Here is an 11,660-nt window from a genome sequence, read left to right on the forward strand (position 1 = left end):
TTCTTCATATCTTCATCTCTTCACTCGTCTCCCTTCTAGTCACTTCACTTTCAAACAATGACGCCGTTGTTCTCTATCCAAACCCCAGACTCTCTATTGCATCATCTTTTAGACCCCTCCCGACTTTCAGCCGAACATTGGCCCATAGAAGGAATACTCGGCACCTCTTCGTCTTTGGTTGGTCTGAATTTTTACCAGGATCTCAGTCACAACGCTGATTTGAAGGGAATCTTCCTGCAGGATATAAACCTCCCTTTTGTGCCCGATCGTCCTTAGTGACAGTTCACTTGAGATCGGTCATCATTACCTTCAGATTTTTTTACGACAGTCATGAGCCAGCGTTGCTGAGAGTTTTTGCAGGAGACACCATTGTCTCCAACTTGCGATCCACTAGCGTTATACCGGAGGCAAATATATAATCATCCCCACCTGAGAAATCTTCACAAGTGATCATACTCGGTTTCATCCCGCCATGACCGAACTCGACTTTCCAGAGGATGAGCGCTCAGTCGAGCTTTCCTCGATAGCTGCCATCTTTCCAGAGATTCAAATCGATCCGTCCTCTCCGTTCAAAGCCGTTCTCGATCTTCCAGTCGCACCTTCCTCCCCGACCTCAATATGTTTTCAGCAACCGCTTGATCCTGCAGCTGCCGCCATCACCCCTCCAACCTCATTGGACGAGTCTAAGGGAGAATTAGACCAGCCGCCTATTAAAGACATCCATCTTCTCTCGCACCTACCTCCGCTTAACCTCGAGATTGAATTGCCAGAGGGTTATCCAACCGAAAAGCCGCCTATCGTCCATCTAAAAACGATCCCCTCGTGGCTACCTCCCTCCGTCATAGATCAATTATCCAACGATTGCAACCGACTTTGGGAGGAATGCGGAAAGGATCTAGTCGTCTTTACCTATATTGACCATCTCCAGCAGCTGGCAGAAACTGCTTTCAATATCCAGAATCCGTCGGGAGAAATATATTTATCGCGGGACTTGAAGATCGGACTACTAGACTACAACAAAAATGCCGAGCGGGAAAAGTTTGAGCAGGGGACTTTCGAATGTGGGGTATGCCTTGAACCGAAGAAGGGCACCATTTGCCATCGATTACTTCGCTGCTCCCACGTATTCTGCATTCAATGCTTGCAGGATTTCTACAATTGCTGCATCACCGAGGGTGATGTTGACAGTGTGAAATGCATGGCGCCGGATTGCGAATACAACAAGAGACCTGTAGCTGTACCGGGCGACGGCCAGACCCCGCCCCGCAAGAAGCGTGATCGTACTCTGGGACCAAGCGAGCTACTCCAGATTCCTTTGGAAACTGAAATGGTTCAGCGATATGCATTCCTCAAGAGGAAGAAGAAGATTGAAGCCGATAAAACCACAGTCTATTGTCCACGACAATGGTGCCAGGGAGCTGCACGTTCCAAGCGGCACCCCAAGCCAGAAGATCCTATGTCGGATGACTTGGATAGTTCTGACGAAGAAGATGGATCCGAGGCCCGCGGCGAAGTGAACGATGGAGAGCTTCCTCCTATGGCGGAGCGTGTGTCTATCTGCGAAGACTGCAACTACGCATTCTGCTGCGTCTGTAAGAAGGGCTGGCATGGTGAACTGGTACGCTGTTTCCCACGCCGCGACGGCGAGCCCACGGAGGAAGAAAAAGCGACCGAAGAGTACTTGCGTCTGTACACTACCCCTTGTCCGACTTGCAATGTGCCCTGCCAAAAGCAAATGGGATGCAATCACATGCGCTGCTTCCAGTGTGACACACACTTCTGCTACCTTTGCTCGGCCTGGCTGAGTGCAGACAACCCATACAAACATTTCAACGACGAGAAAGGCCAATGTTACAATCGTCTTTGGGATTTGGAAGGTGGTGATGGCATCAACCCCGACGGGGCTGAAGCACTTCACCGCATCCCAGACGCACTCCTAGACTTCGATGATGACCCACCTGTGGTAGACATTCAGGAAGAAACAGACGAAAGTGATGACGACCACCCTGCATTTGAATTTGATGATGATGAAGACGACCTTCACCGACATCCTCCTCCTCCCGCACCCGCTCCGCCCCAAATTAACCGCGGTGGCGGCAGACCTGGTCAACGTGACCACGCAGCTGCCCGCGCTGCTGCGGCTGAACGTCAGGCTCAAGCTCGCGCAATGGCCGAGGTACGAAACCGAAATGCGAGACGACAAGCCAGACGCCCTGTTCGCTGGGCGGAAGTTCCTCCCCACCGTCTCCCTCCACAGGCAGGTGATCCTAGACGTCCTGTACAGTGGGCAGAGGTTCCAGCAGAACCATTGGCAGACGAAGACGGCCCCATACGATGGGAGGCTATTGCAATCCGACCAGGTAGAGCGCAGGCACATCCTGGTCTTCAGCGATTTTTGGATCTAGTACAAAATGACCGTGAAGACGAATGGGATAGTGATGAGATGGACGATGACTTCTAGATCGAGGATCTATGTGCATGACTCAACATTCAATGGCACATAAGAATCTTGGTCTTTCCCTGTTCAAAAAGCGTCTTAATGACATTGATGCATACAACGACTTGATGTTCCTTTTCATTTTTTTCTTCACATTTTCCCCTTCATTTTGATTGCGTTTTTCATCAATTCCCCCTTCGTCTTCTGGCACACCCCGTTGCGTTTCCCTCTTTGCTTTTTTTTTGGATTTTCTTATTCTCTGCTTCATTTTCATATACTAGCTCTTCTCTGGCCAAGCGCAGGAAATGCCCATACATACTCCTCTATACATACAACGTGCGTTGCTTGCGCTTCGTCTATTTGATATTCTGCGTTTATATGATATCTCCATAATTCTATGGTTGTCGATCGCTTGACTCCGTCTTTCTGTAGCGCGCATGGGTATACAATTCCTATGTTAATAAACCCATGCATACCACAACGCGGATCCTTCATTATAATCCTCCATCTTCAACTCCGTGACAGTCAATCCCAACTTGCAATAGGTTTCACAAATCTTCTCCCATACAGCCTCACCTATACTCTTCGTGTAATCGGAACCATCCGAGTCAGGATCCATACATGTGCTCATAGAGCTCGTCATAAGCACGAGATCAAAGTTCGCAGTCATAACCCTCCAATCATTATTAATCTCATTCGTGAAGAGACGTTGGGCCGGTCCCTCAATATTAAGCGGCGTGTTAAGAGGCTCAGCTCCACCCAGACAAATCGCAATAAACCCGGAATGCCACTCATAACACTTCAATTGAACAAGCAATTCAAACAACGTGCCCATACGAAGACCCTCATCTTGCCGCGCTGCCTTTTGTTGGTACCAAGAAAGACCCATTTGCCCAATCCCCTTGCGAAACCGTCCGACCGTGAAGACTGGCGGTTGTTGCGTCAGCATACGGCGCCAGCTCGCTTCAGGCCGGAGATATATCTCCATCTTAGCCGGGCTTTTCGCGAGATCGAATTCAGCGAGTTTGATGTCCTCTATTCTGGCGCCTACATTGCTGCTATTTTGCAGGTCTTTTGATGGAAATGCTGATTTGAATGCTTGTGCCAGCAATGGGTTGTAGACTCGTGTATCTGTCCCGCTGTTTTCGCTGGCTGGGATGAAGAATAGGGCTTTTTGCAGTGAGCGTGATGTGCGGATTGGATCTGCCCAGGTGTGACAGACACGTTGGGCGGCGATTAGGGTGCGCATGTCCATTTGGTGGAGGATTGAGATCACGATCTCGGGCATCGCGAGAGCCCTGGTCTGGGCTGGGTGTTGGGTGTGCATCTATAGTCTGTGATGCTTTTGTAAAATTGAAACTTGAATTCCAGTTGTATAATGAGCTGCGCTGGTAGGGGCTTGGGGTTTTTGTTGATTGCTTGTCTGAGTCAGCTGGGCTGAGACCCTTCCAAGGTTGGAAGCGCTTGACTACATTGTACGCAGGGGCATAGGAGCCAGGGTTACTTTCGGATTTAATAATGCATTGCGGCCTTAGTGCCTGTATTTCGCCTGATGTTGGCCTTAAACCTGACCGCTTTCAGGCCCTACCTTTATTCAGGAATCTATATGTATTATTTTCTCTTAAGAGATATCCATAATTGATTAGATCGCTATTATCTCTGAGTTCAGGTTCAAACAGCCCAAGAATCATGCGGTGTATGGATTTGCATGGCAGAAATAGCCTCATATTCATGGGGCCAGATGCGCGGGTCTCCGTAATTGTAATTCAGGTAACGTATTTCACTACCGAGCTGCACACCACCGAGCTGCGCAGCCCAAAACGCCATAGTAAATGCAACATATTCCACATTTATATCTTAACGACCACTTTTCAACTTGCTTTCATTACTTGTCAATAGGTATCAATAAGCATTTTTTTAAGCAATATATCTCAATTTCAAATAAATCGGAAAGTTGCATCATTGCGGTATTGAAGGTTACAACACTGAACTATAGGAAAAATCTATATCACAATCACTATTATATAGAGTGATCAGATATCATATAGAGAATAATGGGCTACAAGATAAAGTTTACATTGACCACCGTTGTTGCAATATCATGTTGTAATTTATCGCTTTTACTATGGTGAATTGGGCTGCGCAGCTCGGTGGTGAAATACGTTAACTAAATCCGAAAGTAACCCTGGCCCCTATGCCCCTGCGTATACATTGGGATCTCGCCGTTTAGAGTCATCTGTAATTAATTAATTTATGGACTTTGATAGGCAAATTGAAGCAAATTTATCTAGAAAAACATACATTCCAAGGGGCCTTCCAAGTCCCAAGCTTCCAGTGAGGGTAGGGTGAATGACTAAAATTCTGCCTGGCAATAAATTCCAATAGGAGAGTTATGAACCTGTGGCATACTTAGTCGCCCGTATTCGTTCATTATACTACGTGTATATGTAGGTACAAGTAGACCTTTCTGATTGGATGGAAGTTTGAATAGCGATTCTCGAAGTCGTGAGTCAGGACCTGCAAGATCACGAAGTTGTCAGGGTGGATTGATTTTCTAGCAAAGCACCGGGGAATGCATTGGGTTGGGATCGACGGCTGCGCTTTGGCTACATAGTATATGGGGATATTATCTTCCAAGGTTCCAAAGTTGATATCGAAGTGGGACCCGTGGTCTTGGAAAAGAAAACTTTGTTTTAGGTGACTGAACATAAGATTTAAGCTTATTTTGAGCGGAACCAATTAGGCTTATTTCGGTTAGAGCCTCAAGTGACCGCTGTACGAATTGATTACATATTTTTTCATACTATTTATCGACTACCAGTATTGAATTTGAGGTGGAATACTGAATTAGATACTCCGACGGGTAGAACATGCCTCTTGTAATCAGGTTTCACGAAGCGTAACCTAATTTGATCATCAGATCAACCTCTCCAGTCGTGCCAAAACTCATAGCTCATGACTGTGAGATCAGAGAATAGCAAAAGCAACCTGTAATGTCGAGAAGGATGGTAACCATGCCAGGTCTCATGAGGTTGGTAGATTTCCGAGGCATAGGCGTGGGTTTCAGGAATTGTAAGGTTCGGGTCTTCGGAGCTAGGGATAATATCCGGGCCAGAGGGACTGAAAGCCCAGGATTCGGGCGGGTTTGCGACATAAGGTTCATCTTCATCTGGGTTGAGTAGACGGTGGTTGAATTTCAACTGATCCTTGGGGTTGACATCCTGGGGAATACAAGGGACATCCGGTGGTATCTCAAATCCAGGCATGGGACTTGCAGCAATACCCATAAGAGGTAGTGGTGGACATCCATCGTCCCTCTCCTGGGTGATGAAAGGGAGAAGCCAGTCTAGGCGAAAAGTGTGGCCAATTTCTTCCTGCCATGTAAGAGTGATGATGGCAACTCCACCGGCCTGGGAGGCGGCAATAACGATCCCAAGTTCAGGGAGGTACTTGACCAAGTTTAAGCGATCACAGGAGTAGAACGGAGAATGCTCTACCAGCGAATCAAGTGGAGACCGAGAAACCGTCCGCAATACATGGTCTAATGGATAAGGATTCAGAGTGATGGTATTTCCAGAAAAATGGAGAATAGGGAAAAACCGAGGGTTGGTCGCTGAGTAACAGGTTAGCATTCTAATCTAACACCGAAGCACGTCGCTCACTTACGATGGTGTACAGAGCCTGTCAAAACATCCACTTCAGCAGCAGGTACTTCAGCAGCAAAATCCGGGCCCCATTGCTCATTTTCTTCTTCAACCAAATTGTTAATACCACGTCTCACGCGAATCGAGTGACGGCGCGAAGCCACCTGCTGGTCTTGTGATACTTCAGAGCTGACATCAGTAGTGTCAACAGTATCGGGAGGAGAAGCTATTTCGGAGGCTTGTAGAGTGGTATTGTTATGCTCTGAGCTCAATAGTTGCGGTCGGAATTCAGTATGAACACAGCCAGAAGGGAAAATATCGTCTTCTAGAAATATGCTCGAAACCGTTGCATGTTCCTCAGCAGCGATTTTCTGAGAAGCGAGGACGGATCTGGCTTCGACATAATCAGCCGCCTCCGTCACGTCGAAAACCACCTGATCATCCATCATGGTTCGCTTTGGGTCACATCCACAGGCATGAAACTTGAGGAGGTGCTGTTGAACCCTGCGAGGATGTAAAGGCAAAACGAACCACCCCTTTTGCTCTCGACCACTCTCTAAACAATCGTAACTGGAGATATCGACAGGACTTAAGCTGTCCCAGACTCTCCATATGGAGACGTTGTTGAGGATATCGGTACTTATCATCCACAGACCGTTGGGGTCCAATTCAAAGTTGGCAAACGACACGCATGGAATGTTGTCAAAATGACCCCTATAGGTGAGCCGCAGGTTGCGTGTGCGATGACGGGGCATGGACCTTTTCAGACCCTGCATCAACTCTGCATTGTGTATTGACACCCATGTGTTTCCAGAGCCTCCCAAATTTGAGGTCTCAGAGGAATTGGGACTGCTACCATCATTTTCAGACACCACATCCATCAAGGCAAAAGCAAAGACTGTGATATCACCCGTGTTCGCGCTGACGGCGATCAACCGAGAAAACTTGTGGGTAGCTAAGCCCCAAGCACTCAAATAAACATGTTCAGCGAAGAAAGGCTTTATTTCATGCGCATCAAATGGTCGGCCGCCTCCATATTTGGCGCTCCTATTGATTGCCGAGAAAATAGCCTCAACATTGTAGCCGGTGACGTTTCCAGAATCTGTCGCTAAAAGCAAAACCTCATCAACCCCCAAATCATCAACAATGATATGATTGATTGTATGAGGCCTAGAGCGATCGATGTATCCAGCCGAATCGGGTTCCTTCATCACCGGGTGAATGATCATCTCAGGTTGGGAGCCAAGGAGCTGGCGAGGTCCACTGGGAATCCATACGTAAATGTCTTCAACTTGAGCTGTAAAAAGCAGATTTCGACGCTGCGAGAAGGCCGCCTTGCAAAATCAAGGTCAGAACTGGGGGGGGATTATACGAAACAGCAACTAGATTAGTAGGTACTCACCAGATTACACCTCCAAGCAGAGACAGTTGGCCTAGGCACATCACTATAGCTCAATGATAATCAGTCACGGTGATTCAGGTAGTACAAACGTAAATACCTACTCAGGAAACTAGCACAAGTCAGTTCATAGTTCTCACGTGGGGTAATTTGAAGACAAACATACGCGTTCCTCTTCTGCTTCGATATTCAATGCTTGTACCTGGGGCCGATATCGTACGAATTCCCTTTCCGTTTTAGCACGCGTAGAGCTGGTGGGAGGAAAAGACATTGCTGTAGGCGAAGGATGCTTGCAGAGAAGAATACTTCTTTGGATCTGAGCAGCAAGAGTCGTGAATAGTAAGATATGCAGCTTGCTCTGTCATTGCCAATTGTGGAGAGAACAAGCCACAAGAGACAGAAGGCTGGGAACTTTGTAAACAGATCATGATTAAGCTGGTCGCAAACACCTCCATGGCTGCGGGGAGGTGCAATCATTCGATGATGGAATGGCTGACCGCCCACGCACGGACCACCATTGAGTGCGTACATACCTAGAGCTTCGAGGGCTTAGGCTTTCTCCTCCGTATAACACATTCTATCGCATGATGGATTTGGTTGCTGGTGTACGCAAAGAAGGCAGCCGGTAAGTTCATTCGCTGGTATCATCCTTTTGTATGGGTTGAAGGTTGCTAATTTTTTGTCTCAGCGGCGGCCGCAATGAGTTCAAATGGTCCGACGTCCAAAGTTCCGTCCACCGCGAGAACTACTTAGGCCACTCGGTGATGGCACCAGTCGGCAGATGGCAACAAAACCGTGATCTTGGCTGGTACGCCAAGGGTGATGAAGAAGAGGAAGAACGAATCCGCAAAGAGCGAGAGGAACTTCAACGTGTCAAGGAAGCGGAAGAAGAAGCAATGGCGATCGCTCTGGGCCTCCCGGTGCCCCCCAAAGCATCCGAAAACGCCAACATGGTCCCCTTAGGGGGCGCTAGTAGTACCGATGTAGTACCAAGAGAAGAAGCGATGCCAGATGTCGGAACAACGGAAAAGGACCATCGCTCGAGTCACCGACACAGACGTGAGCGATCCCGAAGCCCGCGACGTGAAAGGCGACATGACCGGGCCGACGATGTTGCACGTGAGAAGGACCGGAGACACCGCCGTCATCACGACGACCGAGAGCGCCCTCACCGCAGCCATCGCTACAGATCCCGCTCACGATCTCGCGGCCGAGATCACCACAGACGGCGCTCAGTCTCCCGTTCTAGGAGTCGACCCAGCCGCAAAGACGAAGAACATCAGAAACGACGACGGATGGAGCGCAGCTACTCGCCGGCTGAGCGTCGGCGACACCCCGAACGCAGACGAGACCGAGACGACTATGATCGCCGCCATTGAGCTACAGACCAGGGATATGAATTGATGCATTAGCTTGGCGTTGGAGGGATCGATTCAAATGCCGGATAAACCATTGCGTACCACTATCAGAATGACCACTATCTAATCTACGTGACGAACATTTTCACATCGAGTTCAATAGCTTACAACTCGTCATGAGTAGTCTTTCCGAATCCGGCCAAATCAGGCATGGACATCATGTTCACCACCATACTAGTCCAGCCGGTAAAGTGCTGTGTTCGCTGGCCATTGCCCGAGTCAGGGTTGTACTGTTCCCAAGCGAATCCAGTCCTCTTCCACTCGCGGAAGACATTTTCGACCAAATTCTTCCGCAAGTCAGAGTACATCTCTCTCGCCTGTTCCTGGTGAGGACCAGAAACCGTCGCAGTGTCCTGTGAAGGTTCTGTCAGATTCGGCGGGCAAATAAATCAAAAGATCGAAGCACTTACATAGAGATTCTTCAACACCAAGTAGTTGATGTTAATCCAGACAGGACTTCTCCAATAGTTTTCGTCGGTTTCGTAGAACTTATCCTTCTTGCTTAAGCTGCGGATACCGTAATCACTCCACAGCTCCTCGGGATCACCGATCAAGTCCAACACAGCCTTGAGACGCGGGCTGTCAGGACCCAACATACCAGTCAGGAAGGGGAAGATGGAGATGTAACCCTTGTGGCAGACGTGCACACTCTCTTCATATTCATCAATGGTCGCATCGCAGAAGGTTTGCTCCTTCTCATCCCAGTGCAAGTCATCGATGTTACGAGTGATAGCGTTCTCGTAGGAGGCGAACTTCTCAGCGTCTTCCTCCTCACCAAGGTTCTCAGCAATGCGACGCATAGCGCGAGTCATCATTCCCATCCAACTGATCAAATCGACATGCAGCTCACCGGGGTGCGGTGGCTGGGCTCTGGGGTAGTCATCGATGCCAGAAGTGAGGATGTGCTGCACTGAACGTCCGCGCCAGCGGTAACCTTCCTTAGTCGAGAACGCTTCACGGTCATACGATTTGATATCACCGCGCTGAGTATTTCTGTACCAGTTGTAGTGCTTCTTCAGGAGCGGGTAGAATGAGCGAAGGTATGCTTCAGACAGTTCCGGGTGTCGGACAGTGGCGGAACGCAGGCTGGCGGTCGCATCTTGGTTGTCTAGGGATGCGAACTCGGTGCTCTTGTTTTTACTGGTCTTGACTTTGTCCATAAATGCTTCCAAGGCCATAAATAGAGTAGGCGGGTTTGCGTAATGAGGATATTGGACCGTAAACTCCGCAGGTACCTTGCTGCGTGCCTCTTGGCCGAGAATCTGTTCGCGGGCAATCCACCCATCCTCGTCCATTAAGTGGAACCAGCTCTTGATAATCTCAAGCCTGTAAAAGTCAGTATCAGGCAAAACTAGTGAGTCAAACGAAAGTGGGTGTAAACGTACGCAAGATCGGTATCGTATTCGATCACGGGCATCAAATGGAAACCTTCGTCCCAAAGGAATCCTCTAGGGAAGAAAGGCCGGGAGGGAACGCAAGTGAAAAGCTCCTTAGGGCCTTCGATAACAGGCTGCGCGGCAGCCCTGGCCTCGGCGGTCTCTTCCCAGAAGCCTTCATTCTCCTCTTCGTACGCAGGGTTTGCGGACCGATCTACGACATCATCGCCGTGGAAGAACCCAATGCCACCGATCAGGTTAGATAACATTGCCTTGGAGAAGCTCGAGTATTTCGGTGAGTCAAATGGCGCCTGCGGCGGAAGAAGCTCCTCAAAGGTTTCAGAAAATGAAGCCGAAGCTTCATCAATTTCTTTAGTAAGGGTTTCTGAAGTCAAAGGTTCGGAAGCGGATCCGGAGGAGAATAGGACATCGAACTCGAATGGACCGCTGAAAACCTTCTGGACAAGCTGAGCGTTTCCCGGGCCAGGTTTGTGCTTGATAGTAAACAGCTGGGCCGGGGGCGGAATGTTCTCTTTTCCATACTCTTCAAGGGCTTCGTCAACCTCTGCCTTCAATTGAGTGAAGAAGATTCCCTTCGCTTGCCAAAGTTGCTCCTCAGGGAAAGCCACACTAGCTACAATGCTGCGATCCAATGGCTTGTCTGTGGAGCTAGGATGATTGTAGCGAGGGTGCGAGTTGGTTTCCGGTCCAGTGGTGACATCGATAGCGAAATCACCAAGTTCTGCGGAGTATCCTTCGAGCTTGACATTGCCTTCCACTCCAGTGGATTCAGAGGATGCAGAATCGGCCTCCAAGCGACCGAATCCCTCGAGAGTGGAATAAAAGATAACGGAGATGGGCTGGTCGGGGTCTGCGCCCTCCCTAGGCGTGCCCTTGACTCGGAATCCCCAGCTACCTCCGTGCTGGCCACCGGGTACTTTGATGAAATCGATGACCAAGTCCAAATTGTTCCCAGCGTCATGAATGGTTTCCCGTCCACCTTTTCGGATATCGTACTCATCCCAGCCATACCCAGCCATTCCTTCATTTTGTTCGCATGTGTGTCTAAAGTCTTCGGTAGATGTTAGCTTTAATTCACCAATGCAACCGGGCTGCCAAGGATCACATACTTTGTTGAGCACCAGCATAATCGTCAACCTTTCCCCAGATCAACCCCGCCGAAAGACTCTTCGGAATGCGAGGACGCACCCCAAAGTAGAGATTCGACTTGTAGGGGCCCCAAAGCAAGGACTCGTTGCTGGCACGTCCGGCCTCTCGAATTAGGACGGACACATCATTGGGATCTTCATTTGCAACAATCCCAGTCGCATAGAGAAGCGACGTCAATAACACTGAAATCCCGAGGTTACGCATTATGTAGCCTCA

General features: G+C 49.0%; 5 protein-coding genes across 5 annotated transcripts; 2 read left to right on the plus strand and 3 right to left on the minus strand.

Moving 5' to 3' along the window:
* Positions 1-472: 472 nt before the first annotated feature.
* On the plus strand, positions 473-2,461 carry LCP9604111_6986 (RBR-type E3 ubiquitin transferase; the record flags this gene model as incomplete). The annotated part of the gene is made up of 1 exon (XM_039074967.1): positions 473-2,461. The coding sequence occupies one exon, from the start codon at positions 473-475 to the stop codon at positions 2,459-2,461; it is 1,989 nt and encodes a 662-aa protein (XP_038926988.1).
* Positions 2,462-2,894: 433 nt separating this feature from the next.
* LCP9604111_6987 (uncharacterized protein) lies at positions 2,895-3,725 on the minus strand (the record flags this gene model as incomplete). The annotated part of the gene is made up of 1 exon (XM_039074968.1): positions 2,895-3,725. One exon carries the CDS (start codon positions 3,723-3,725, stop codon positions 2,895-2,897), a length of 831 nt encoding a protein of 276 aa, XP_038926989.1.
* Positions 3,726-5,358: 1,633 nt separating this feature from the next.
* LCP9604111_6988 (uncharacterized protein) lies at positions 5,359-7,751 on the minus strand (the record flags this gene model as incomplete). The annotated part of the gene is made up of 5 exons (XM_039074969.1): positions 5,359-6,050; positions 6,104-7,415; positions 7,484-7,526; positions 7,585-7,592; positions 7,647-7,751. 5 exons carry the CDS (start codon positions 7,749-7,751, stop codon positions 5,359-5,361), a joined length of 2,160 nt encoding a protein of 719 aa, XP_038926990.1.
* Positions 7,752-8,067: 316 nt separating this feature from the next.
* On the plus strand, positions 8,068-8,884 carry LCP9604111_6989 (MMtag domain-containing protein; the record flags this gene model as incomplete). Its single annotated transcript, XM_039074970.1, has 3 exons — positions 8,068-8,105; positions 8,169-8,599; positions 8,658-8,884. 3 exons carry the CDS (start codon positions 8,068-8,070, stop codon positions 8,882-8,884), a joined length of 696 nt encoding a protein of 231 aa, XP_038926991.1.
* A 118-nt stretch (positions 8,885-9,002) lies between these two features.
* On the minus strand, positions 9,003-11,648 carry cwh41 (mannosyl-oligosaccharide glucosidase; the record flags this gene model as incomplete). Its single annotated transcript, XM_039074972.1, has 4 exons — positions 9,003-9,251; positions 9,309-10,224; positions 10,284-11,346; positions 11,405-11,648. 4 exons carry the CDS (start codon positions 11,646-11,648, stop codon positions 9,003-9,005), a joined length of 2,472 nt encoding a protein of 823 aa, XP_038926992.1.
* Positions 11,649-11,660: the final 12 nt, after the last annotated feature.

This window comes from Penicillium roqueforti (genome assembly GCF_015533775.1).
Source record: "Penicillium roqueforti strain LCP96 04111 chromosome Unknown scaffold_20, whole genome shotgun sequence".
NCBI classification, from domain to species: Eukaryota; Fungi; Ascomycota; class Eurotiomycetes; order Eurotiales; family Aspergillaceae; genus Penicillium; species Penicillium roqueforti.